The sequence below is a fragment of the Pongo abelii genome, chromosome 11, assembly GCF_028885655.2.
Source record: "Pongo abelii isolate AG06213 chromosome 11, NHGRI_mPonAbe1-v2.0_pri, whole genome shotgun sequence".
Lineage (NCBI taxonomy): Eukaryota > Metazoa > Chordata > Mammalia > Primates > Hominidae > Pongo > Pongo abelii.
The window spans coordinates 74409908-74436806 of record NC_071996.2 but is presented as its reverse complement, the minus strand read 5'-3'; the positions used below and the strand labels follow the sequence as shown (position 1 = coordinate 74436806).

At 40.5% G+C, this 26899-nt stretch overlaps 1 protein-coding gene across 4 annotated transcripts in view; it reads left to right on the top strand.

The window, feature by feature from the left end:
* The window catches only part of SLC25A12 (solute carrier family 25 member 12), a 231256-nt gene that overhangs the window by 165783 nt on the left and 38574 nt on the right, over positions 1-26899 (top strand). For all 4 annotated transcript variants that reach the window (XM_063712448.1, XM_063712449.1, XM_054548619.2 and 1 more), the window contains 4 exon segments: positions 5630-5776; positions 7999-8137; positions 8808-8901; positions 23504-23588. In XM_063712448.1, the coding sequence (XP_063568518.1) occupies positions 5630-5776; positions 7999-8137; positions 8808-8901; positions 23504-23588 (465 nt within the window).

Below are 26899 nucleotides of genomic sequence, written 5' to 3'. Positions count from 1 at the left end.
ACTGCACTCCAGCCTGGGTGACAGAGCGAGACTCTGTCTAAAAAAAATTAAAAACAAAATAAATAAAAGTGCACAATTTAGTGGCATTTAGTACGTTCACAGTGTCTTATATCTAGTTCCAAAACATTTTTATCATCCCAAAAAGAAACCTTGTTCCATTCAGCAGTCACTTTCTATTTCTGCTTTCCCCCGAGCTCTGGCAACTTCCAGCCTACTTTCTGTCTCTATGGATTTACCTATTATGGATATTTAATATAAATGGAATTGTACAATATGAACTTTTTTTTTTTGAGGCAGAATTTCACTCTTATCATCCAGGCTGGTGTGCAATGGCGTGATCTCAGCTCACTGCAACCTCCGCCTCCTGGGTTCGAGCGATTCTCCTGCCTCAGCCTCCTGAGTAGCTGGGATTACAGGCGCGCGCCACTATGCCTGGCTAATTTTTTGGATTTTTGGTAGAGACAGGGTTTCACCATGTTGGCCAGGCTAGTCTCAAACTCCTGACCTCAGGTGATCCACCCACCTCAGCATCCCAAAGTGCTGGCATTATAGGTGTGAGCCACCACGCCTGGCTAAACAATATGAACTTTTGCATCTGTTTTTTTTTCCCACTTAGCATAATGTTTTTAGGAATCATCCATGTCGTAGCATATATCAGTGCTTTATTCCTTTTTTGTGGCTGAATACTATTCCATTGTATAATATAGTATAAATATATTATATTTTGTCTATCCATTCATCAGCTGATGGACCTTTGGGTTGTTCCCACCTTATGGTTATTGTGAATAGTGCTGCTATGAACATATGTATACAAATATTTGTTTGAATACCTGTTTTCAGTTCTTTTGGCTATATACATAGGAGTGGAATTTCTGGGTCGTATGGTAATTCTGTTTAACTTTTTGAGGAACCACCTGACTGTTTTCCACAGCAGCTGCACCATTTTCCTGTTGTTTCCTCACCTGCTTCAGGGCCAGAAGCCAGTCTGTGTAAGCTTGCTGCATAGGAGTCATTCTGTGATCACCCTTCACTTTTACCTTGGAGAATCCATTTGCTGTTCTGTTACGTTGAACCTCCTGTTTGCTGCATTTTATCTCTTCTTTTATTGTGGTTTACTTATTTTTGGTAGAATACTTCCTGCAATGGCTTCTTGAGGAAAGTGGAATAAAATTTTTTTGAGACTTTTCATATGTAAAAACCTCTCGTTCCGGCTGAGGGCAGTGGCTCACACCTGTAATCCTAGCACTTTGGGAGGCCAAGGTGGGCAGATCGCTTGAGCCCAGGAGTTCGAGACCAGCCTGGGCAACATGGCAAAATGCCATCTTTACAAAAAATACAAAAACTAGCCAGGTGTGGTGGCACACGACTATAGTCCTAGCTACTCAGGAGGTGAGGTGGGAGGATCACTTGAGCCCAGGGAGGTAGAAGCTGCAGTGAACCATGATCCCACCACTGCACTCCAGCCTGGGTGACAGAGTAGCCCTGTCTCAAAAAACAAACAGTCCGGGTGTTTTGGCTCACGCCTGTAATCCCAGCACTTTGGGGGGCCAAGGCGGGTTGATCACTTGAGGTCAGGAGTTCAAGATCAGCCTGGCCAACATGGTGAAACCCCATCTCTACTAAAAGTGCAAAAATTAGCCAGGTGTGGTGGCAGGCGCCTGTAATCCCAGCTATTTGGGAGGCTGAGGCAGGAGAATCTCTTGAGCCTGGGAGGCAGAAGTTGCATTAAGCCAAAGACAGGCCACTGCACTCCAGCCTGGGCGACAGAGCAAGACTCCATCTCAAAACAAACTAACAAACAAACAAACAAATCCCTCTTGTTCCACCATTATGCTAAGATAGTTTGGCTGGTTATTGAATTCTAGTAGGAGTTTAATTTCCTTATAATTTTGAAAGCATTGCTCTTTTGTTTTCTAATTTCCAGTGTTGCCACAGTGCCATTCTCATTCTTAATTTAATCTTGAAACTTTTTCCACTCTGACTCTGGAGTGTTTTAATATTTTTTCTTTTCTTTGGTGTTTATGAAATTTCACGATGGTATTCCTTGGTGTGAGTTTATTTTTATTCGTTGGTCTGGGCTCTTCATTCATTGGGCTTTTCTAATCTGGAAACTTAAGTCCTTCAATTCTTGAAAATTTTATTACTTTTCTTATTCTATTTTCTTAGTTTCTAGGACTATTAAATGTTACATTTATGACCTTTTAGTTTTCTTTTCTCTCCTATTTTCCTTCTGAGCCTTCTGTTTTCTATTTCTGCTGTATTTCTAATTTTCAGGAGCTCTTTTTGGTTTTCTGAATATTCCTTTTAAAAAATAGCATATTGTTCTTGTTTCATGGATGCACTCTTCTTTCACTTCTTCAAAGATATTAAAGACAGGTTTCTTTGTTGTTTTTTTAAAGTTTTCTTCTTGCATAGTGTCTGCTTTCTCCACATTCATTTATTTATTTTTACTCTTTGTTTGGGTCTCTGTTTTTCTTTTTCTCTTTCTTTTTTTTGAGTCAGGGTCTTGCTCTGTCCCCCAGGCTGGAGTGCAGTGACAGGATCATGGCTCACTGTAGCCTTGACTTCCCCAGGTTCCAGCGATCCTCTCACCTCGGCCTCCTGAATAGCTGGGACTACAGGCATGTGCCACCATGCCTGCCTAATTTTTTGTATTTTTTGTAGAGGTGAGGTTTTGCCATGTTGCCTAGGCTAGGTCTTTTATTTTGGATTAGGGAATCAGGGAAAAATTATCTACTGTCCAATCTGGAATATTAGATCTGGCTTTTGATGTTTTGGTTGCTGAGTAATAAGTAGTTGGAGGTCTCAGTGTTCAGTTTTGCAGAAGGACTTTCAGTTTACTACCTTTTTTCACTGTAGTATCTCCCTCTCAACTGTGTGTGGTCTATGCTGGTTCAGAGATCCTCTGTTAAACTCCTCAGATAGTAGACCTTTAGTCTTCTGCCAAGGTTGGGAAAGGGTGGAGGCCTTATTTGGAGTAAGGCAGGTAACTAACTGCTTCTTAAACCGACATCCAGCTATGCCCCTTGTTTTCAGCTCCACCTTCACCATCACTTCCAGAGGTACCAATGCAGCTAATAACTGAATCTTTTGGGGGTCCTGTCATGTACATTGGCTTCCTTTTTGGCTTTTTCTGCTTAGTTTTTTTGAGTCCATTAAGTCAGTTGTCATTTGCTTTTCTGCTTTCTGATCTTAAAAATATAGTTGCCATCTTCTCCTTTTCTGTTGTCTTTGTCCTTGCGTTTCTGTTTTATTTTGTTTTGTTCTTTTATTGTTATTTTAGTGGAGAGTGGCGTTTTGGAAGATGGTGGAGTTAAATGTACAAGTTCACTCTCATCCAAAGTCGCACTGTTTCTGAAGCTCTGCTAATTTTCATCTCATAATTAGATGAAATGCATTTTCAAGGGCATAGGATCTTTCCCTTCAGCATAACTGCCTTTCTTTATCTTTCCTTTAGTTCTCCTATCCACCTACCTACCTACCTACCTACTTACCTACCTACCTTTTTAACCCAGGATTTATTTATTTTACCTTTTATAAGCCCACAGTATTGTTTTTCTTCATTAGGATGATCACAGATTTGAAACTATGGGCTTTAGGTGTGGGTATTTGGAGGTGCCAGTGCTTGTTCTAACTCTTTTCCCTGTTAGTGCTTATCTAACTCACCTTATAAAATTCTCAAACTTGAAAAGTTGAAAATATATGCATTTGAGAGCTGACTTTTTTAAAAAAGGAAATGTTTGCCTGACTATTGTTTAAGATTCTTCCAAAGATTACGTTCTCTCTCTTTCTCTCACTGTTTTCCTTGCATTTACAGAGGCTATTTTACAATATCTATTATACCCTGATGTTTTAATTATACTGTATAAACTGAGAGCTGCATATATGTAACTCCTTTTTTTCTGTGTTTAACTTCTCATTTTTAAGTCATTAATTTTATTTTTTAAAATCTTTTTATTTTGGAAGACTTCAAATATACTCAAAAGTAGAGAGAATAGTGTAATGAACCTCCTGGACCTATAACCAGCTTCAATAATTACCACTTCTTGGCCAATCTTTTTTTATCTATACCCTCCACCCTGCCTCCTGCAGGATCATTTGGAAGCCAGATGCACATACTCTATGATTTTTTCATCTGTGATCCTTCAAATATGTATCTTTAAAAGACAAATAAGAGTCTTTTAACTGTTGACCTTATAGAAAACAGACAATCTATTCTACTAACACTACTCCTTCAGTGAGTGTTCTGCTTCATCTTGAAGGTAAAGGTCCACATCTTCTTTAGTACTGAGTGTTATTAATAAGGCTAAATTGTACCCATGGCTACCATTTGATATTTCTGGGAGATTAAGACATATAGGGAAGACAAAGACATAAGAAAGAGATAGAAAAGAGGTAGAAGAAAAGAAAAAGGTATATAAGACAGGGAGTGAACCTGTGTCTACTTTTGATGCTATTTAGGAATATCTTTGCCATAGGGACCAATTTCAATCCATGTAATGATGTAGATAGATTGAAAATTCCCACTTCATTTGACGGGTGAAGTGGTTGGAGCTGAGGTCATGGGAAAATGGAGTGAGTTATCACAAGTCCATAGGAAAATATAATTAAATAAAAATGATGAGACTTCTATAAAAACTACTTTTAATGTCATGAAAAGGTAAAGCAACATTAATTTGTAGTCTTTGATAAGTAAATGTGAATGAAAATTATGTAATCTTTAAATAATATGTATATACTTAGATATGACTATTATTTACAGAGTTGCAAAGAGTGTGACGGTGGCATCCAATAGCAGCACCATTGTTATGTTTGCTAACAAGTTTTTTGCATTTCGTCATGGATCCTCACAACAGAAATGCTCTGATTTTGACTTTTGTATAGTACACAGGGGATTGCTGGAACATTATGTTGTTTTTGTGGATATCACTTATTACAAAGTTTGGTTGCCCAATAGTTCAGAAGTTCAGAGATATTCTGGACTGTCTTACAGTTTATGAGTAACGGTGCTCAGAGCCAGTGATAGCTGAACACTACTTTTGCAGTTTGTTATTCTTGACTTTCATTTTAGAATGACTGAGTATTGCACTTACCAGTTGGTAGAGTTTCTCACTGAGTTTATTTGAAAAATTTTTTTGAAAAAGTGGTCTCTAATTCATTTATAGAATGAGAGAGAGAGACTTTGATTGCAACATTTAAAATTGAAAAACTGAAAATGAATCTAAACTCTTAATTCATGAAGTACTCTTTGATGACAGGTAAGCCTTCAAGCAGGAGAGATAAATTACTGTATATTTTAAAGGCTGAAATGAAGCACCGAAAACATTATTCTCTGTTTTCAGTAATGAAAACTTGTCAAGTAAAATCTAAGGGTTATTTTTTCCTACTTTTCCTTTATTGATGTGCTCTCATTCATTCTTTTTCCTGAGGAGTAATATGTAGTACATTTTTAAGAAAGCGCATTCTTTTTGAAAGAAATTGAAAGTTTTGTTGTAAATTCAGATCTGTGCATTGTTTGTTTTGTAGTAAGTACATGTGTGGGAAGGATATCTGTTCTTCCTTCCTTTCCAAACCATGTACTTGGAATGTGTTTAACCAGCTTAATGCCCTATATCTAATTTCCTCACAGGAGCTGCAATTGGAACATGCAAGACAAGCCTTTGCACTCAAAGACAAAAGCAAAAGTGGCGTGATTTCTGGTCTGGATTTCAGTGACATCATGGTTACCATTAGATCTCACATGCTTACTCCTTTTGTGGAGGAGAACTTAGTTTCAGTAAGTAAAAGCAAGTTCTTTAACTTTCTATTTCCTCAAACCTTTTGATCCATTGTGTCCTGGATTGTCTCCAGGGACTCATATGACTCAACTATTCAAATTTCATGCTTGGTTGGTAGAAAGTAAACAGGTGTGTGTGTGTGTGTGTGCGCATGTGTGTGTGTGCGTGAATGTATGTATGTATGTGTGTGTGTAATGGAGGTAGAGGTGATGGTGAGTTATCTTTTCCCAGATCATAGTTTTATTTAGAGCCACCATCTTGCTCTCATGTATTTCCAAATTGTTTATTTCCATTTACAGAGTCCAGTTCAAGGGAAACGAGTTTATAGACAAGGGTGAGCAATTACTTTTTCCAGTGGGCAGTAACTCTCCCAGACACTACTGCCTTCATCTTGGCCTCTTTCCACACCACCAGGCTCCCAAGGTCTTGCTATAAAGATGGCTTCTTCCTTTGTTGCCTTCAGGGTGCTGTCTGCCGGAGGGATCGTCACTGGCTTCTGCACTGTTTTAATAACCATGCCCATGGCAGAAGGTATGGAGGAAATATGTGGCCATCAGCCTCTGTGGCTCACTCCTCTCTCTGCCCCTTCACCTGTGCATTCAGTCTGTATGCACCAGACATAGTTTTTTGTTCTGTCAACCTGCTAATCTCTATAAAGTAATCATCTGGACCAATAGCAAACTCATGTCATCCACTTCCTCACATAGAGTGGCGAAACTTTCCTCACTTACCCGTTTTCTTGTCTATGCGTTGTACTTATGTATAAGTTTTTGATTACTGCTTATTTTGAATGGAGGGAAGCCAGTGAGTGCCTTTGTTGTTTCAGCTGAAGATCATTATCCCTGATTTAGACTGGGGTAGAAAGATCAACTTCTGTTCTTTTTCTTCAGTGAATCTGAACATGGAGCATGTCACTTTCTCCTACACGTTTCACCTCCTTGACACCATCCCCCACTCCCCTGCCCTCACCTCATACCCCAACCAAAAAAATGAAAGAAGGAAGGAAAGAAAGGGATAAAGGGAAAGAGAAAGAGAGAAAGGGAGGGAAGGAGGGAGAAGGGAAGAGAACCCTAGAGGGAGGGGCTCAGTACCTTAGTGGGAAGGGACTCATTTAATCTTTTCCAACTAGGTTAGATAGACCTACTATAATAGCCTCAGCTTACCAAAAGCCAATTCTAATCCTCAGAGGAGTATATGAAAATTTGAGTTCAGCTTTTGGGTTGCTGGTATCCAAATTCAGGCTAACACAAATATAAACTGTATTTAGTTTAAGGCATGTGTGTGAGGGGTGGTGGGGTGGGATATATTTGCTCATCATTACCTACACTATTTGTAATAGACCTTTATGATTAAAGTTGTCACATTGGTATTTACATAAGCATTTCTTTGCATTTTTAAAGGAGAATGTTTTCAATCATATGGGTTCCTCTGACTTCTGGCTTGGAAATGAGGCTTTTGCAAACTATGCAAAATATTCTCTTTCGAGTTTATGTCCAAGTGGTGGGCAGAGAACAAATTACCTCTTCATCCTGCAGAGGTAATGAAGGCCACGTTGCCCCCCATCTCAGGCATGAGAGAGCCTCTTTTGCACTATTCCATTGAAGACATGACCCAATAGTGCATAAATTCTCTCCAGATTTTCTACATTTTTTGGAGTTTTTGATAATTGTACCCTTCATGATCCAAATTTAGAGTTTAGCACAGACTGTTAAGTATTTTAATTATAACAATGGCCTTAAAAATTAGGAAAAGTTGATGTAATAAAATTGTCTTAAAATTTAAAGTCATCAATTGGTTTTTGTGTATGTGTATGAAGGAAAAAAGCAAGGTTAAAAAGTGTTCCATAGATTGTACAGTGATGTTTTGTTTATCCAGGACTAGCAAGAGTTTCACAGTTGAGGGTCTTAAAGATCCTGTTTAAATAACTATTGTTTTGATCTGTGATAATTATATTTGTTGTTTTTGACCTTATAGGTAGATGAACCATGAAGTCCAACTTCCAGATGTTGCTTTCTTCCTTAAAACCTAAATTACATAGACTTCCCTGAGGGCATGCAGTGCACTGTTTCAGTGTGACACTTTCCTTGTATTTATGGACTGGTTGTTAACATCATTTTAATAGTGAAGACTCCTTTGGATCCTCTTTGAGAAAAGTACAGTGTCCATAAACGTGTTTTTGTTTTTGTTTGTTCTTTAAACTTTTTGTGTTGTCATTTTCTAGGCAGCTGGAGGAAGTATCTCACACCAGGTTAGCTTCTCCTACTTCAATGCATTTAACTCCTTACTGAATAACATGGAGCTTGTTCGTAAGATATATAGCACTCTAGCTGGCACAAGGAAAGATGTTGAAGTCACAAAGGGTAAGATTTTAAAATATACATAAAATAAGAATCTCAGCATTTTCACTTTTCTTCATTGAGGCATGATGTTGATCTAAGCTTACCACTCTAAAGCCAGATCTAGAAAGTATGTTACCATGTGTATGTATGCTTTACTTGGGGTCCAAAAATCCAGGTGGATTTAATGTGATACTGAGGTCAGGAATGGAAAAGTGGCTTTGACAGTTTTGAAAAGAACCTTGGCCCAATCTGTCAAACAGGTCAGTGGCACTGTGGCAGCAGCTTGTTTGTACTAGGAAGGAGTTGCCACAGAAAGATGGGCAAGCCTACTCCTTTTGGTGAGTGGTATTAGGATGTTTTGAATGACTGAAGAACACCCACTTTTTTTGTATTATAACTGTGGAGACCAAAGTGAATAAGCAAGATAAGAGGAGATTCTAAAGAGATTGTTTTATTCTTGAAATTAATTCATCTGTTTTGCTGTTTTATCATCTTAACATTTTATCTTTTACCAGCCTTCAGAAATGTGTATTCTTGTATCGTTGAACTTAAATATTTAAATTCAATTTTAGATTTTAAAAATGATACTAAAATGCCTATAGCTTTCAGGTTATGTTATAGTTGGTGAAGGTAGAACTTTGTTATATATTAAGAATCATTCAAGATTTTAACTTTTTTTTCTCTATTCCAGAGGAATTTGCCCAGAGTGCCATACGCTATGGACAAGTCACACCACTAGAAATTGATATTCTATATCAGCTTGCAGACTTATATAATGCTTCAGGGTAAGTATTTCAATAATTCTTCATGATATTTATTATAGAGTAGTTCTTTTTTTTTTTTTTTATTATTATTATTATTATTATTATTATTATTATACTTTAGGCTCTATGGTACATGTGCACAACGTGCAGGTAAGTTACATATGTATACATGTGCCATGCTGGTGCGCTGCACCCACCAACTCGTCATCTAGCATTAGGTATATCTCCCAATGCTATCCCTCCCCCCTCCCCCCACCCCACAACAGTCCCCGAAGTGTGATGTTCCCCTTCCTGTGTCCATGTGTTCTCATTGTTCAATTCCCACCTATGAGTGAGAATATGCGGTGTTTGGTTTTTTGTTCTTGCGATAGTTTACTGAGAATGATGATTTCCAATTTCATCCATGTCCCTACAAAGGACGTGAACTCATCATTTTTTATGGCTGCATAGTATTCCATGGTGTATATGTGCCACATTTTCTTAATCCAGTCTATCATTGTTGGACATTTGGGTTGGTTCCAAGTCTTTGCTATTGTGAATAATGCGGCAATAAACATACGTGTGCATGTGTCTTTATAGCAGCATGATTTATAGTCCTTTGGATATATACCCAGTAATGGGATGGCTGGGTCGAATGGAATTTCTAGTTCTAGATCCCTGAGGAATCGCCACACTGACTTCCACAAGGGTTGAACTAGTTTACAGTCCCACCAACAGTGTAAAAGTGTTCCTATTTCTCCACATCCTCTCCAGCACCTGTTGTTTCCTGACTTTTTAATGATTGCCATTCTAACTGGTGTGAGATGGTATCTCATTGTGGTTTTGATTTGCATTTCTCTGATGGCCAGTGATGGTGAGCATTTTTTCATGTGTTTTCTGGCTGCATAAATGTCTTCTTTTGAGAAGTGTCTGTTCATGTCCTTTGCCCACTTTTTGATGGGGTTGTTTGTTTTTTTCTTGTAAATTTGTTGGAGTTCATTGTAGATTCTGGATACTAGCCCTTTGTCAGATGAGTAGGTTGCGAAAATTTTCTCCCATTTTGTAGGTTGCCTGTTCACTCTGATGGTAGTTTCCTTTGCTGTGCAGAAGCTCTTTAGTTTAATTAGATCCCATTTGTCAATTTTGGCTTTTGTTGCCATTGCTTTTGGAGTTTTAGACATGAAGTCCTTGCCCATGCCTATGTCCTGAAAGGTATTGCCTAGGTTTTCTTCTAGGGTTTTTATGGTTTTAGGTCTAACATTTAAGTCTTTAATCCATCTTGAATTAATTTTTGTATAAGGTGTAAGGAAGGGATCCAGTTTCAGCTTTCTACATATGGCTAGCCAGTTTTCCCAGCACCATTTATTAAATAGGGAATCCTTTCCCCATTGCTTGTTTTTCTCAGGTTTGTCAAAGATCAGATAGTTGTAGATATGTGGCGTTATTTCTGAGGGCTCTGTTCTGTTCCATTGATCTATATCTCTGTTTTGGTACCAGTACCATGCTGTTTTGGTTACTGTAGCCTTGTAGTATAGTTTGAAGTCAGGTAGCGTGATGCCTCCAGCTTTGTTCTTTTGGCTTAGGATTGACTTGGCGATGCGGGCTCTTTTTTGGTTCCATATGAACTTTAAAGTAGTTTTTTCCAATTCTGTGAAGAAAGTCATTGGTAACTTGATGGGGATGGCATTGAATCTGTAAATTACCTTGGGAAGGATGGCCATTTTCATGATATTGATTCTTCCTACCCATGAGCATGGAATGTTCTTCCATTTGTTTGTATCCTCTTTTATTTCCTTGAGCAGTGGTTTGTAGTTCTCCTTGAAGAGGTCCTTCACATCCCTTGTAAGTTGGATTCCTAGGTATTTTATTCTCTTTGAAGCAATTGTGAATGGGAGTTCACTCATGATTTGGCTCTCTGTTTGTCTGTTATTGATGTATAAGAATGCTTGTGATTTTTGTACATTGATTTTGTATCCTGAGACTTTGCTGAAGTTGCTTATCAGCTTAAGGAGATTTTGGGCTGAGACAATGGGGTTTTCTAGATATACTATCATGTCATCTGCAAACAGGGACAATTTGACTTCCTCTTTTCCTAATTGAATACCCTTGATTTCCTTCTCTTGCCTAATTGCCCTGGCCAGAACTTCCAACACTATGTTGAATAGAAGTGGTGAGAGAGGGCATCCCTGTCTTGTGCCAGTTTTCAAAGGGAATGCTTCCAGTTTTTGCCCATTCAGTATGATATTGGCTGTGGGTTTGTCATAAATAGCTCTTATTATTTTGAGATACGTCCCATCAATACCTAATTTATTGAGAGTTTTTAGCATGAAGGGTTGTTGAATTTTGTCAAAGGCCTTTTCTGCATCTATTGAGATAATCATGTGGTTTTTGACTTTGGTTCTGTTTATATGCTGGATTACATTTATTGATTTGCGTATATTGAACCAGCCTTGCATCCCAGGGATGAAGCCCACTTGATCATGGTGGATAAGCTTTTTGATGTGCTGCTGGATTCTGTTTGCCAGTATTTTATTGAGGATTTTTGCATCAATGTTCATCAAGGATATTGGTCTAAAATTCTCTTTTTTTGTTGTGTCTCTGCCAGGCTTTGGTATCAGGATGATGCTGGCCTCATAAAATGAGTTAGGGAGGATTCCCTCTTTTTCTATTGATTGGAATAGTTTCAGAAGGAATGGTACCAGCTCCTCCTTGTACCTCTGGTAGAATTCGGCTGTGAACCCATCTGGTCCTGGACTTTTTTTGGTTGGTAAGCTATTGATTATTGCCACAATTTCAGATCCTGTTATTGGTCTATTCAGAGATTCAACTTCTTCCTGGTTTAGTCTTGGGAGGGTGTATGTGTTGAGGAATTTATCCATTTCTTCTAGATTTTCTAGTTTATTTGCGTAGAGGTGTTTGTAATATTCTCTGATGGTAGTTTGTATTTCTGTGGGATCAGTGGTGATATCCCCTTTATCATTTTTTATTGCATCTATTTGATTCTTCTCTCTTTTTTTCTTTATTAATCTTGCTAGTGGTCTATCAATTTTGTTGATCCTCTCAAAAAACCAGCTCCTGGATTCATTTATTTTTTGAAGGGTTTTTTGTGTCTCTATTTCCTTCAGTTCTGCTCTGATTTTAGTTATTTCTTGCCTTCTGCTAGCTTTTGAATGTGTTTGCTCTTGCTTTTCTAGTTCTTTTAATTGTGATGTTAGGGTGTCAATTTTGGATCTTTCCTGCTTTCTCTTGTGGGCATTTAGTGCTATAAATTTCCCTCTACACACTGCTTTAAATGTGTCCCAGAGATTCTGGTATGTTGTGTCTTGGTTCTCGTTGGTTTCAAAGAACATCTTTATTTCTGCCTTCATTTCGTTATGTACCCAGTAGTCATTCAGGAGCAGGTTGTTCAGTTTCCATGTAGTTGAGCGGTTTTGAGTGAGATTCTTAATCCTGAGTTCTAGCTTGATTGCACTGTGATCTGAGAGATAGTTTGTTATAATTTCTGTTCTTTTACATTTATTGAGGAGAGCTTTACTTCCAAGTATATGGTCAATTTTGGAATAGGTGTGGTGTGGTGCTGAAAAAAATGTATATTCTGTTGATTTGGGGTGGAGAGTTCTGTAGATGTCTATTAGGTCTGCTTGGTGCAGAGCTGAGTTCAATTCCTGGGTATCCTTGTTGATTTTCTGTCTCGTTGATCTGTCTAATGTTGACAGTGGGGTGTTAAAGTCTCCCATTATTAATGTTTGGGAGTCTAAGTCTCTTTGTAGGTCACTCAGGACTTGCTTTATGAATCTGGGTGCTCCTGTATTGGGTGCATATATATTTAGGATAGTTAGCTCTTCTTGTTGAATTAATCCCTTTACCATTATGTAATGGCCTTCTTTGTCTCTTTTGATCTTTGTTGGTTTAAAGTCTGTTTTATCAGAGACTAGGATTGCAACCCCTGCCTTTTTTTGTTTTCCATTTGCTTGGTAGATCTTCCTCCATCCTTTTATTTTGAGCCTATGTGTGTCTCTGCACGTGAGATGGGTTTCCTGAATACAGCACACTGATGGGTCTTGAGTCTTTATCCAATTTGCCAGTCTGTGTCTTTTAATTGGAGCATTTAGTCCATTTACATTTAAAGTTAATATTGTTATGTGTGAATCTGATCCTGTCATTATGACGTTAGCTGGTTATTTTGCTCGTTAGTTGATGCAGTCCCTTCCTAGTCTCGATGGTCTTTACAATTCGGTATGATTTTGCAGTGGCTGGTACCGGTTGTGCCTTTCCATGTTTAGCGCTTCCTTCAGGAGCTCTTTTAGGGCAGGCCTGGTGGTGACAAAATCTCTTAGCATTTGCTTGTCTGTAAAGTATTTTATTTCTCCTTCACTTATGAAGCTTAGTTTGGCAGGATATGAAATTCTGGGTTGAAAATTCTTTTCTTTAAGAATGTTGAATATTGGCCCCCACTCTCTTCTGGCTTGTAGGGTTTCTGCCGAGAGATCCGCTGTTAGTCTGATGGGCTTCCCTTTGATGGTAACCCGACCTTTCTCTCTGGCTGCCCTTAACATTTTTTCCTTCATTTCAACTTTGGTGAATCTGACAATTATGTGTCTTGGAGTTGCTCTTCTCGAGGAGTATCTCTGTGGCGTTCTCTGTATTTCCTGAATCTGAATGTTGGCCTGCCTTGCTAGATTGGGGAAGTTCTCCTGGATAATATCCTGCAGAATGTTTTCCAACTTGTTTCCATTCTCCCCGTCACTTTCAGGTACACCAATCAGACGTAGATTTGGTCTTTTCACATAGTCCCACATTTCTTGGAGGCTTTGCTCATTTCTTTTTATTCTTTTTTCTTTAAACTTCCCTTCTCGCTTCATTTCATTCATTTCATCTTCCAGGGCTGATACCCTTTCTTCCATTTGATCGCATCGGCTCCTGAGGCTTCTGCATTCTTCACGTAGTTCTCGAGCCTTGGTTTTCAGCTCCATCAGCTCCTTTAAGCACTTCTCTGTATTGGTTATTCTAGTTATACATTCTTCTAAATTTTTTTCAAAGTTTTCAACTTCTTTGCCTTTGGTTTGAATATCCTCCCGTAGCTCGGAGTAATTTGATCGTCTGAAGCCTTCTTCTCTCAGCTCGTCAAAGTCATTCTCCGTCCAGCTTTGTTCCGTTGCTGGTGAGGAACTGCGTTCCTTTGGAGGAGGAGAGGTGCTCTGCATTTTAGAGTTTCCAGTTTTTCTGCTCTGTTTTTTCCCCATCTTTGTGGTTTTATCTACTTTTGGTCTTTGATGATGGTGATGTACAGATGGGTTTTTGGTGTGGATGTCCTTTCTGCTAGTTTTCCTTCTAACAGACAGGACCCTCAGCTGCAGGTCTGTTGGAGTACCTGGCCGGCCGTGTGAGGTGTCAGTCTGCCCCTGCTGGGGGGTGCCTCCCAGTTAGGCTGCTCGGGGGTCAGGGGTCAGGGACCCACTTGAGGAGGCAGTCAGCCCGTTCTCAGATCTCCAGCTGCGTGCTGGGAGAACCACTGCTCTCCTCAAAGCTGTCAGACAGGGACATTTAAGTCTGCAGAGGTTACTGCTGTCTTTTTGTTTGTCTGTGCCCTGCCCCCAGAGGTGGAGCCTACAGAGGCAGGCAGGCCTCCTTGAGCTGTGGTGGGCTCCACCCAGTTCAAGCTTCCAGGCTGCTTTGTTTACCTAAGCGAGCCTGGGCAATGGCGGGCGCCCCTCCCCCAGCCTCGCTGCCGACTTGCTGTTTGGTCTCTGACTGCTGTGCTAGCAATCAGCGAGACTCCGTGGGCGTAGGACCCTCTGAGCCAGGTGCGGGCTATACTCTCCTGGGGCACCGTTTCCTAAGCCCGTCGGAAAAGCACAGTATTCGGGTGGGAGTGGCCCGATTTTCCAGGTGCCGTTTGTCACCCCTGGAAAGGGAACTCCCTGACCCCTTGCGCTTCCCGAGTGAGGCAATGCCTCGCCCCTGCTTCGGCTGGCGCATGGTGCACTCACCCACTGACCTGCGCCCACTGTCTGGCACTCCCTAGTGAGATGAACACGGTACCTCAGATGGAAATGCAGAAATCACCCGTCTTCTGCGTCGCTCGCGCTGGGAGCTGTAGACCGGAGCTGTTCCTATTCGGCCATCTTATTATAGAGTAGTTCTAAAATGTGAAGCAGTGGTGTCCTTTTAGTTCATTCTAACATGAGTTTTTTCCATGTATTTGAATAGTTTATATTCAGAATATAAATTCCAAGAAAGACAAGCAGATGTAACAAAGGAGAGGAAAGAAACACAGGAAGACAGATAGAGGGAGAAGAAGATGGAGGGAGGGAAAAGGAGAGAACAAGGGAGAGAAGAAAGGAAGGGAAGGAAAGGGGAGGGAAGAGAAGGCAGGAGTGAGGTGAGATAGGAATAAGGGGTTGAGGTGCATGAGAGAGGGAAATGGGAGAAGAAAGAAATCTGACAGAGAAGAGAACGGAAGTGAGAAGAAGAAAGGGAGGGAAAAAGATTGACTTAATCTGGGCTCTCTGGAGGTGTTACGAATTTCAAGAGATTTGTGGAAATTTGCCCAAATTTTTAACTTTGTAAAATAGACTCAGATACATGGAAGAATCTTGTAATCTTTTTGGTTCACTATAAATGGTCCTTCACTAAACAGTATATGCCATTTTGTGTTGGAGAGTATCATTTTCTTTCTTTCTTTTTTTTTTTTTTTTTTTTTTTTTTTTTTGAGATGGAGTCTCTCTCTGTCACCCAGGCTGGAGTGCAGTGGCAGGATCTCAGCTCACTGCAGCCTCCACTTCCCAGGTTCAAGTGATTCTCCTGCCTCAGCCTTCTGAGTAGCTGGGATTACGGGCACATGCCACCACACCCAGCTAATTTTTGTATTTTTAGTAGAGACAGGGTTTTACCATGTTGGTCAGGCTGGTCTCGAACTCCTGACCTCCTGATTCGCCCATCTCGGCCTCCCAAAGTTCTGAGATTACAGGCGTGAGCCACTGTGCCCAGTCAAGAGTATCATTTTCTTGAGATATGCGTGTGTCATTGTCATCAGAGTTACCATCATAGACAAGCTCAGATGTTTTATGCCTTTACTCTATAAATGTAAAAGAACAAAGCACACGCAAATCCAAAAGAAAAACCCTTGTCTATGGGCATCCAGAAGGATCTGTGGGAAATGGGACTTATGGCTGTTTTCGTTTTGTTTTGTTTTGTTTTGTTTTTGAAGACAGAGTCTCGCTCTGTTGCCCAGGCCGGAGTGCAGTGGTGCGATCTTGGCTTATCACCTCCTCCGCCTCCCAGGATCAAGCGATTCTCCTGCCTCAGCCTCCCAAATAGCTGGAACTACAGGTGCACGCCACCATGCCCGGCTAATTTTTGTATTTTTAGTAGAGATGGGGTTTCATGATGTTGGCCAGGCTGGTCTCGAACTCCTGACCTCAGATGATCCACCCGCCTTGGTCTCCCAAAGTGTTGGGATTAGAGGCGTGAGCCACTGTGCCCAGCTTGTAATTCACATTTTTAAACAAAGGTTTTGATCTTCCTTCATGATGACACATTTCAAAAAGTAGTTCTCAAAACTGGATGTAAAGTGACCTTATAGCTAGTTCATGGAATTAAGGTTTTGGGAAACAGTAGTGCATTCACATTGTTACCAGTAGAGGGTCTTGACTATGAGTTGTTCATGTTCTTGGCATGTTGAACAAAGAAATAGACAAAACACACAAAGCAACAGAAGACAAAAGCATAGATTTATTGAAATGAAAGTACACTCCACAGAGTGGGAGCGAGCTTGAGCAAGCAGCTCAAGAGTCCTGGTTGCAAATCTTCCGGGGTTTAAGTACGCTTTAGAAGTTTCCTGTTGGTTACACCCTATGTAAATGAAGACTTGGCCCGTGACCAGAGGCTGAAGTAAAGTTACCTATGCAAATGAAGACTTAGCCCATGACCAATTGGAGGCTGAACTGAAGTCTCGGTCTGCAACCAATCAGAGGCTGAAGTGAAGTTACACCCTATGCAAATGAAGACTTGGCCTGTGACCAGTCAGAGACTGAAGTGAAGGCTCCCCATGTCCAGACCCTTCCTGTGTTTCTTTCTTCTCCTCTGTTACATCTGCTTGTCTTTTTCTCTTGGAATTTATATTCTAAACTATTCGAATAAACTGTTCTTCTGCCTCATTTCCCCCTGAGAGACGTGATCTTCATAAATCTTTATGGGAGGCAGAGGGACCAATAGTCTTTCTTCTGTAAGTATTTCATGCTGATTGGGGCACAGTCCCTGCCTGTTGGGGACCATGGAACTCTAGCACTGCTCTGTCTAGTGGAGATAGTGTGACTTCTTGATGGCCAGGGCGGGCATCATCATCTGGAACTGGAAGCCCTGCTGCATGATCATTTGAAGCTTAATCGTCTCTAGGTGAGAAGAAATAATCTGGTAAAAAGATTAACAAACATGGTCCAAAAAGTCAATGCAAGTATAATTATTAACAATGGGCTGGCCAAGGGAAGGAGCCATGAAGCCCAGCTTAGTACCCTTGACCAGGAGCCCTATGATGTGGACAGCTGTTGTTATATTTTAGAAGTCCTGTCAGCTAATTTTCGAGTGACATCCCTTACTAATCCTGATTGGTTGATATAAAAACAACGTTCTTATAGGAAAAGACATAAGCCATCTTTTTGAGCAGTTAGGAGAACCAGTCCCCTTCTATTTTGTACAGTGACTGCTGCCAAGGAGTCTATTTGATTTTGTGAGGTGACAATACTTTGGGCAGTGTCTTCCAAGCTGTCCAAAAGATCCTTGGATGAGCATTGGTAATAGGATAGGGAAGTTGGAAGCCTGCTAACTCCTATTGCTGTTCCTTGCAGTTATTCCTAGCCCTACCAAAAGGGGTATGAGTTGGATGGCTCATTTGTGCTTGGCAGTTGCAGTTAAAGGTATAATGAGAGACTGGTTATTGGGAGCTATGTTGATTTTAAGGGGGTAAATATACAAGTATACAGGTTCCAATCCAGTTGGCTGATAAACATAAGTACAACTAGTTCCACACAGGAAAAAGGATCTTTGTTTTTTAAGACAAAAATTGTTGTCTGTGGTGAACATATGTGTTAGTTTGTTGTTTTCACTTTCCCAAGTGATGAAGGTCCCTGCTAAGGTGGCCCTGGTTAAAGGCTGGAAAGGACCTTGGGAAGTATCCTGAGTTGCCCCAGCAGCATTTTTCCAGTGGAGGTAGTTTCACTTAGCATCCACCAGCAACCACCTAGAGGTATTTTCGTACTGGGGAACCAAAAGACAACTAGATGTTTCAGGATTAGTATAGTTTTTCCCAAGGGAAAATGTGAACACAGCTACTGGGCCTATCTTGGCCGTACTTAGACTGTGTATCCTTTAAAGTGCCCTGAACTAGGAATGGTTTCCATGAAACCATACAGGTTTACCAAATGATGCAGTCTGGGTAACTGCATAGCTTACATAATCATGTGAAGGGTTAATCTCTAGGGTGTAGATTTTAAGCCAATTAATTAGAGCTCCTTTATATAAACATCACACACACAACACTTGTAGACAGGGGAAGATCTAGCTGTTGTTAAGTTTTTCTTTCCCTTTAATTTTTTTTTTTTTTTTTGAGACAGAGTCTTGCTCTGTTGCCCAGGCTGGAGTACAGTGGCATGATCTCAGCCCACTGCAACCTCCGCCTCCCGGGTTCAAGCGATTCTTGTGCCTCAGCCTCCTGAGTAGCTGGGACTACAGGTGCGTACCACTATGCCTGCCTAATTTTTGTATTTTTAGTAGAGACGGCCATGTTGGCCAGGCTGGTCTCAAACTTTTGACCTCAGATGATCTGCCCACCTTGGCCTCCCAAAGTGCTGGGATTACAGGCGTGAGCCACTGGGCCCAGCCTCTTTCCCACTTTATGAACCCTATCACAACTTCCACAGACCATCTATGACGTGCTTAGATTTTCTGACTTGTCCTATATTTCCCTGTTTCCTAAGTAATTAGGCATTCTACTTTAGGACAAGAATTTGCCATACAAGATTCTTTCTCATATAAAATTTCTTTTCTTCATAACCTTCCTTATCATAAATACAGCTTCATAGCTATAACTTTCTTTATATCTCTCTTTCCTACTAAAGTAGTTTCTGATGCCCCCAAAAGTCAAAAAGGTCAGGTAATGTGATGCAAACCGAGCAGAACCTTAGATTTTGAGAGGGAACTGTCTGCCTACAGTTCTTGGGGTTCCATGAGGAAAACAGGGGTTTCTCCTAAAATGGGGTCTGTGGCACCTTCTGTTTTTCCCAAGGAGTCCCAGGCTCCCTTAGGTCCTTTCATGGGCATCAAGAGTGGCAAGAAGATAGACCGGGGAAATAGTCTAGTCAACTGAGAAGAAAAACAAAACTTTGTTGTAAAGATGGATAAACTGAGGCACAATGCAGTTTAAAAATTCATGTTCGCATAGAGCTAGGCTCCGCGGCTCACTGCTCAGTCACTGATGCACTTGTGTGGTAGCTCATGGTGTACTTCACCAACAGGTTTCCTGCCCCCTCAGAGCTTACAACCTGGGTTTCATTTCCTGCTCTACAGCTATATAATTTAACAATTTTCCTCTCAATGTGTTGGATTCTAACCCTATATATCTCACATTTTATTAATATTACTGAATCTTAAAGGGAGCCATGATGTCTTTAATCCTCAGAAATATTAAACAACCTGGCTGGGTGTGGTGGCTCACACCTGTAATCCCAGCACTTTAGGAGGCCAAGGTGGGCGGATCATGAGGTCAGGAGTTCGAGGCCAGTGTGACCAACATAGTGAAACCCCGTCTCTGCTAAAAATACAAAAAATTAGCCAGGTGTTGTGGTGTGCGCCTGTAATCCCAGTTACTCTGGAGGCTGAGGCAGGAGAATCACTTGAACCCGAGAGGTGGAGGTTGCAGTGAGCTGAGATTGCGCCATTGCACTCCAGCCTGGGCAATAGTGTGAGACTCTGTTTCAAGAAAAAAAAAAAAGAAAAAAAAATACGTAAAGCAACCTGTAAACAAAGGAGTACATGAGGTTAAACAGTATTCAAATTTCTATATGCTTTAAAACATTGAGAGAGTATATTGAGAAACACACCTAAAAAACTGCAGTCAATCTACTATGAACAAAAATTTAGAGAATATCTCTTCAAAATAAGCTATCTAGTGGTATTTATACATATTCTTACATATATCAGCAGTGTTTTACATGCTTGTAACGTTAAACATAATTGAAAAGTGTCAAGATTATAGGGCTTATACATTTCTGTGGGCTTGAAAATGATGCAATGTAGATTATTTGTTTCTATAAAGTAGTCAGTAAAATGTACAAACTTCTAAATGGAGTAATAACTAACAAGAGAGTTCATACTGAAGGTAGTAATACTAGGAACAAAAGAGGGCTCAACACTGCCTTCAGGAGAGGAAGGGTCCAGACTGGTATATTTTCTAAAGGCTTCCTCCAGCCTGCCATAAAACACGGCTAGATTTTCCTCCTTGCCTTGTGCAACCTCCCTTACTTTATCATAATTTACTGCCTTAGTTATTCCCTTTTTCATTCCTCCAAGGAGAGCCTTAAGAAATTTGACCCAGTTGTTCATTCCCATGGGGGTGTTATAGTCCCAGTTAGGATCAGTAGCGGGGACTGTGTCTGGGCCTGGGCGATTACCCTGAGGGTTTTGGGCAAATAAATTGTCTGCTTCTCGGCAAGTGGACTCAAAGATTCATTCCTTTTCCAAGGGGGTGCAACAAGTTGCTAGAATGAATTGAACGTCTCTCTATGAGAGATGAAAAGCTAAGGTCAAAGCTTGGAACCTATCTGCAAATTTTCTGGGTTTCTCTGAATAGCTTCCTAGCTTTTTCTTTACACTGTTGTATGTCATTTATGGAGAAGGGGACCTACACTCAGACCAGCCCCTTGGCTCCTGCTACTTCCCTAAGGGATAGCAGGGCTATAGAGGTAGTTGAATAGGGTGTTCCCCTCTGAATGTGAGGGGGACTTAGCAGGGCCCTTGGTTTTAGCTCTTGGGTTTGAGCCTCAGAAACACTTGGCAAGGGGTTATATGGGGGTGGTTGCCATTGCCCCTGAGAGACAGGTGGCCCTTGCAAAAAGGAGGTCATCCACAATATCCAGTTCTGCCTTAGAACCTGCCTTTTGGGGGCAGGTTCTGGGAGTTTTGCAGATGGTTGGGTTTTGATATAGGGCCATGAAGGCCTGCACATATGGGATTTCTGACCATTTACACTGCCTTTTGCAAAATAGGTCTAATTGCAGGATGGTGTTATAATTAAGACTTCCATTGACTCCCCATTATTCCTGGCTGTCTAGCTAATTTTTGGGCCATACAGTATTATGGTTAAAAAAAAAATCAGATGTTTTCTCCTTAGATTGTCAGGGTCAAATTGATTCCAGTGGTTGAGAATGCAGCCAAGTGGGGAATCAGGTGGAATGGATGGAGAGTTTCCCATAGTGGTCTGGAAGAAAGAAGAGAACCTAGCTTATTTGGTGACTCAAATTTTACCTGGGGCATCCCCCTGGAAAAACTCTGGGCCTTGATTGGGGTCCTCAGGAGTGTCCCCCTTTAGGGCCCCATCTTAGTCTGTCAGATGTCTCTGACCTTAGATGGGTGCTGGTACCACTTTGGGAAGGTTCTCTCCACCACTGATGACCCACTATGAGCTTTCCTTTTGTCCCCGGATGAAGGCCTTGACTTCTAGCATCCATATAATTTGATAAGGCCATGGTTTCCTGTTCCATTGGAGTGATAGCCATGAACTTTAATAATAGGAACTAGAGGTTGGATGGATTTCTTTTGTCATGTGGATTACAGGTAGTCTCGGGGGAAAGGTAGATTTTGGGCATGAAAAATGAAATAATAGTGTTGGCTATTCCACTCAGGCCCTCGACAAGAGAGGGAATGTTTAAAAATCCACCACCATGACAGTGGACCCCGTGTAAGGGCAGGCCATTCTATAAAAATAATCTGGTGATGACAAAAGAAACAAGATGTAGAATGTATTCTAAAGATTGTGGGCCCCAAAAGTCCTCAGCAAGTTGAATAGATGGAGTAGGATAAGGGAAGTCAAAACATCTAAGAGATATCCTTTGCCATTACAAGCTAACTCTTTAGGAGAATTTGGCATAAGAAAAGAGGGCTTAAGTTGACTGAAACATGTGTGAGTTTGTTCTGGAAGAGCTGCCACTGCCAATTTTGTCACATGTAGGGATTAGGGACTGTAACCAGGAAAGATAGAAAAGAGTACTTCCCCATTCTGGGCAGGGCAGCTATCCCCATTCACTTCTTGGCCTTCAGGTAACACCAGAGAGTGGCTCTGGCTAGTTGCCCTCAGTTACCAAGGATCTACTAGGAAACAGCCTCTGGAAGACTGAAAAAAAGAAAAGGACTCAGGTCCCTCACCCAAACCAGGCAGTGGTGGTCAGGTGCTTCCACATGGATACCTTTCAGTCTCCCAGGAGAGTGGACCTGGCCAGAGACCTGCAGTTGCCTTCATGCTTAGATGCTGTCTGTGGAGGGTCCCATGTTGGAAAAGGGAAAGAGAGTGGAAAGGGTTCCCTTCTGTGGAGTGGAGGGAGCTCTGCATGGAGATAACTCCAGCCTGTGCCCGCAAATGAAGGCTCAATAGAGAGGAAAAGAAAAAGAGCAAAAGCAAAGCAAAGAAAAATAAATCCCCAAATTTGGGCTTACCTCCTGGCTGACTTGCCAAGATATGTTACCAGTGGAGGGTCTTGACTACAAGTTGTCCAGTTTCTTGGCATGTTGAACAAAGAATTGGACAAAACGCGCAAACAAAGCAATAGAAGACAAAAGCATAGATGTATTGAAGCAAAAGTATACTCCACAGATCAGGAGCAGACTTGAGCAAGCAGCTCAAGAGCCCTAGTTGCAAATCTTGTGGGGTTTAAGTACCCGTTAGAGGTTTCCTATTGGTTACACCCTATATAAATGAAGACTTGACCCACAACCAATCAGAGGCTGAAGTGAAGGCTCAGCCCATGATCAATTGGAGGCTGAAGTGAGGGCTCAGCCTACAACCAATCAGAGGCTGAAGTTACATCCTATGCAAATGAAGACTTGGCCCATGACCAATCAGAGGATGAAGTGAAGGCTCCCTGTCTCCAGACCCTATTCTCCTGCCTAAAAATGGGTCAAAACTCAAAGGGTTGGAAAGAACATATCGTTGGAAAAAAAAAAAAATTCTCCCTCCTACCCTTGTTCCTTTCCTTGGAGGCAACCAGTATTTATCAGATTTATATGTATCCTTCCCAGATACTTTGCACCTGTCCTTTAAATAGGTATCCTTAGGGGACACATTTAGTGGGTAGGGACAGTCAACCTCTATACTTTTGCTTCTGGCAATAATTATTTGATTTTAATATCTATCACTGGAGTCTTATTAAATTCATGCACTCCACATTATTTCTCTGGAGTCTTTTGCTTTTTGTTGATGAAAACAGAGTTAAAAGGTTTTTTTGTCACTAAAATGATCTGTGTAAATAGGAAAGTAATGATTTTAAACTATAGTTCACGGTTTGTTTGTTTTTTTTTGTTTTTTTTTGAGTAAAGATGATTTTGGCGTGAGGAGTTTGTCAGTGTCTAACAATTCTTTCCTATATTTTTCCTGAAGGCGCTTGACTTTGGCAGATATTGAGAGAATAGCCCCATTGGCTGAGGGGGCCTTACCTTACAACCTGGCAGAACTTCAGAGACAGGTATGAGTAATCTCATAAATATGATCACCTTAAAAAAACGCTGAACTAGTAGACTAAATAGGAGCTGACAGCTTCTGAATGCTGTAAAAATTAAAAATTACTTTCCAGAGAAAGACTTTACTTAGCTTAAAGATTACCTTTATAGAACTACTGTTACCCCCACTTTTATAGAATATATATATATTTTTTGAGATGGAGTCTGGCTGTGTTGCCCAGGCTGGATGGAGTGCAATGGCGTGATCTCGGCTTACTGCAACCTCTGCCTTCTGGGTTCAAGAGATTCTCCTGCCTCAGCCTCCCGAGTAACTGGGATTACAGGCGTGCACCACCCACAACTGGCTAATTTTTGTATTTTTAGTAGAGACAAGGTTTTGCCATGTTGGGCAGGCAGGCTGGTCTCGAACTCGTGACCTCAGGTGATCCGCCTGCCTCGGCCTCCCAAAGTGCTGGGATTACAGGCATGAGCCACCACACCCAGCCTATAGAATATTTTTATGAGATAACTAGATTTGTGTTTGTGTTTTGTTTTTTGTTTTGTTCAGATAAGGAAAATAAGAGTTCAAACATACATGGATTTGACCCCCTTCCCCTTAGAATTTGCATTCTTTTCATTTGCCTCATCACATTTAAAGATTAGTGTTAGGTTTACTTTGTATCATTAAACTGATATTTATAGGGTTTCTAAAATTAAAAAACTTCCCTCAAATGAAATAAATCATTCACTGGGATTGTGCCTTACAGATTACAGCCAGGAAAAAAAAAGTAATTAGTGAAACCAGAAAGAAAACCTGGACTGTTAATTACATTTTTGATAAATATTACTTCTGGTTTTTATAAATGTTAAGAATGATTAAAACAGTAGCTTCTGAGTCCTATAAAATTAATACAGTCCCATTTCTGATTTTACAAATACTATTTTGGTAAGAAAAAGAAAATCCATGAAATTACCTTGAAGAGTGGAATGGAACAGTTTTTAACAAATCTTGTTTTAAGTTGATATTTCTACTTCTATAGCACTTAGGAAGTTTCTGTGGTAGCAGATGATCACATTGCTTTTGTGTGTGGGTAAGTGTTAGGAGGGCCATTCATTGTCCTTCTGGTACTTTCCTGCTCTAATAGACATGGAACCTGTGTTCCTCATAATTCTCTAGGAGAGTGTGATGCCATACTAGGCAAGGCGACATGGGGAGGGCATGGATAAAGAAGACAGGATACAGAGAGAGAGAGAGAGAGAGAGAGAGAGAGCGCTACTAAATGTGCATGCTATAGAAAGAGGCTATGTCTGCTCTTTCTTCATTGCTGCCACATTGGTGAGTAGCCAGGGTTGGCTTGCTGTTATTGTTCACCTTCACCAAATGTGTTAATGAAACATCAAGATATGTTTAAGTGTAGTTCACTTTGGGAAGACTTGATTAGGAAACCTTTCTTCTACTTGAGCTCCATGGAATGATGATTCTGCCTGTGAAACTAATTAGAATTTACAGTTCTACTTTACATAAGGAACAAGAACATTTTGTAGTCAGGTTGAAGTAAATTGAAAATGGAAAAGAAACATTATGTCTGCGTTTTGTGTTAATACTTTAACTGTTTGCTTGATGTGTAATAAAGCTTCCTACAGATTAAAATGTGTTGTAACTCATTGCAATTTAGCTTCTTTTGTATCAGAAAAACTCTTTTATCTGCTGCCATCAAAGTTTATCTCCAGGCTGGGTACAGTGGCTTATGCCTATAATGCCAGCAATTTGGGAGCCTGAGGCAGACAGATTGCTTAAGCCTAGAAGTTCCAGACCAGCCTGGGCAACATGGCAAAACCCCATCTCTACAAAAAAAAAAAAAAAAAAATGCAAAATATTAGCCAGGTGTGATGGCGTGTGCCTGTAGTCCTAGCTACTTGGGAGGCTGAGGAGGGAGAATCACCCGAGCCCAGGAAGTTGAGGTTGCAGTGAGCCGTAACTGTGCTACTACACTCCAGCTTGGGCAACAGAGTGAGACCCTGTCTTAAAAAAAAAAAGAAAAAAGTTTATTTCCATTATGAGGTCTCAGATCTTTTAAAAATAGATGGATTTATTTCAATTCAGTGATTTTTAAAAAATAAAATTTTATAAAATTACATTTAATAAAAGGAAAGAATGTGAAAAATTTTTAATAAAATTAAAGAGACATTGAAATATTTAAAGAGCTCTTACTGAATTTAATTTTATTTTTTGTAGCATATACATCTGTGAAAATTTGCTCTTGAATTTTGAAAAATTGCATTTCAAAAGAAGATGTTTTGTAGTGTTGTATGTGTCTATTGATATAGCTCTCCCTGGAGGTTTCCTTAATATTTGTAATTGGGGAATATTTCATTTAGCTTATTAAAAACATTGTAAACTGAATTTAAAAGTCTCAACTCATTTTCTCCTCCTCAGTTTTTCTGCTGCTTACTTTTCTATTCACCCACCTCTCTTGCCCCTAGCAATTTTCCTAGAGGCCATATCTGAAGCTTGTTTTGCAATCTTTGGCACCCTGAGTCTGCATCCTTCACATTTCTTCATCCTTAGGAAAGTGATGTAATTTTGCTACTGCTGTGAATTCTTTTTAAGACAGATTCAAGATGATTTGCCTGTCTTCAGTGGCAGCGCTGATGCTTTTATGCTGGGATGGGTGGCCTCAAGGGTCTTGTCAGATATTTAGGAAATGGGCAGTGATAAAAACCACCATTTTCTTCTTCCCTGGGTCTCTGATTGGTATCCAGAGTGATGGGGAGTGCTTTCTCTGCCTTTCTTTAACCAGTGAGATAGTACAGGGATCTAAATTTCTGGAGAGCTAGTAGAAGTCTTAGGTATTCTTACATTGTCCCCAAAGGAAGAACCTCAGAGTCTCAGGACACTTTTTTTTTTTTTTTTTTTTTTTTTTTTTTTGTGGAGACAGGGTCTCACTCTGTCACCCAGGCACAATCACTGTTCACTGCAGCCCTGACCTCCCCGACTCAGGTGATCCTCCCCCCTCAGCCTCCTGAATAGCTGGGACTGTAGGCATACAACACCATGCTCAGCTAATTTTTTTTTTCGGTAGAGACAGGGTTTAGCCATGTTTCCCAGGCTGGTCTCAGACTCCTAAGCTTACATTAATCCACTGGTCTTGGCCTCCCAAAGTGCTGGGATTACAGTGTGTGTGAGCCACTGCGCTCAGCTAAAATGTTTAATGTTTCCTCTCACATAGAAGATAGTCTTTCTACTGAGGATTAGGTACAGAGAAATAAAAATTAAGGTCTTAAGTGTATATTTTCCTGTACATTATTATAGGAACAAAATCTGAGAAAATAGAAC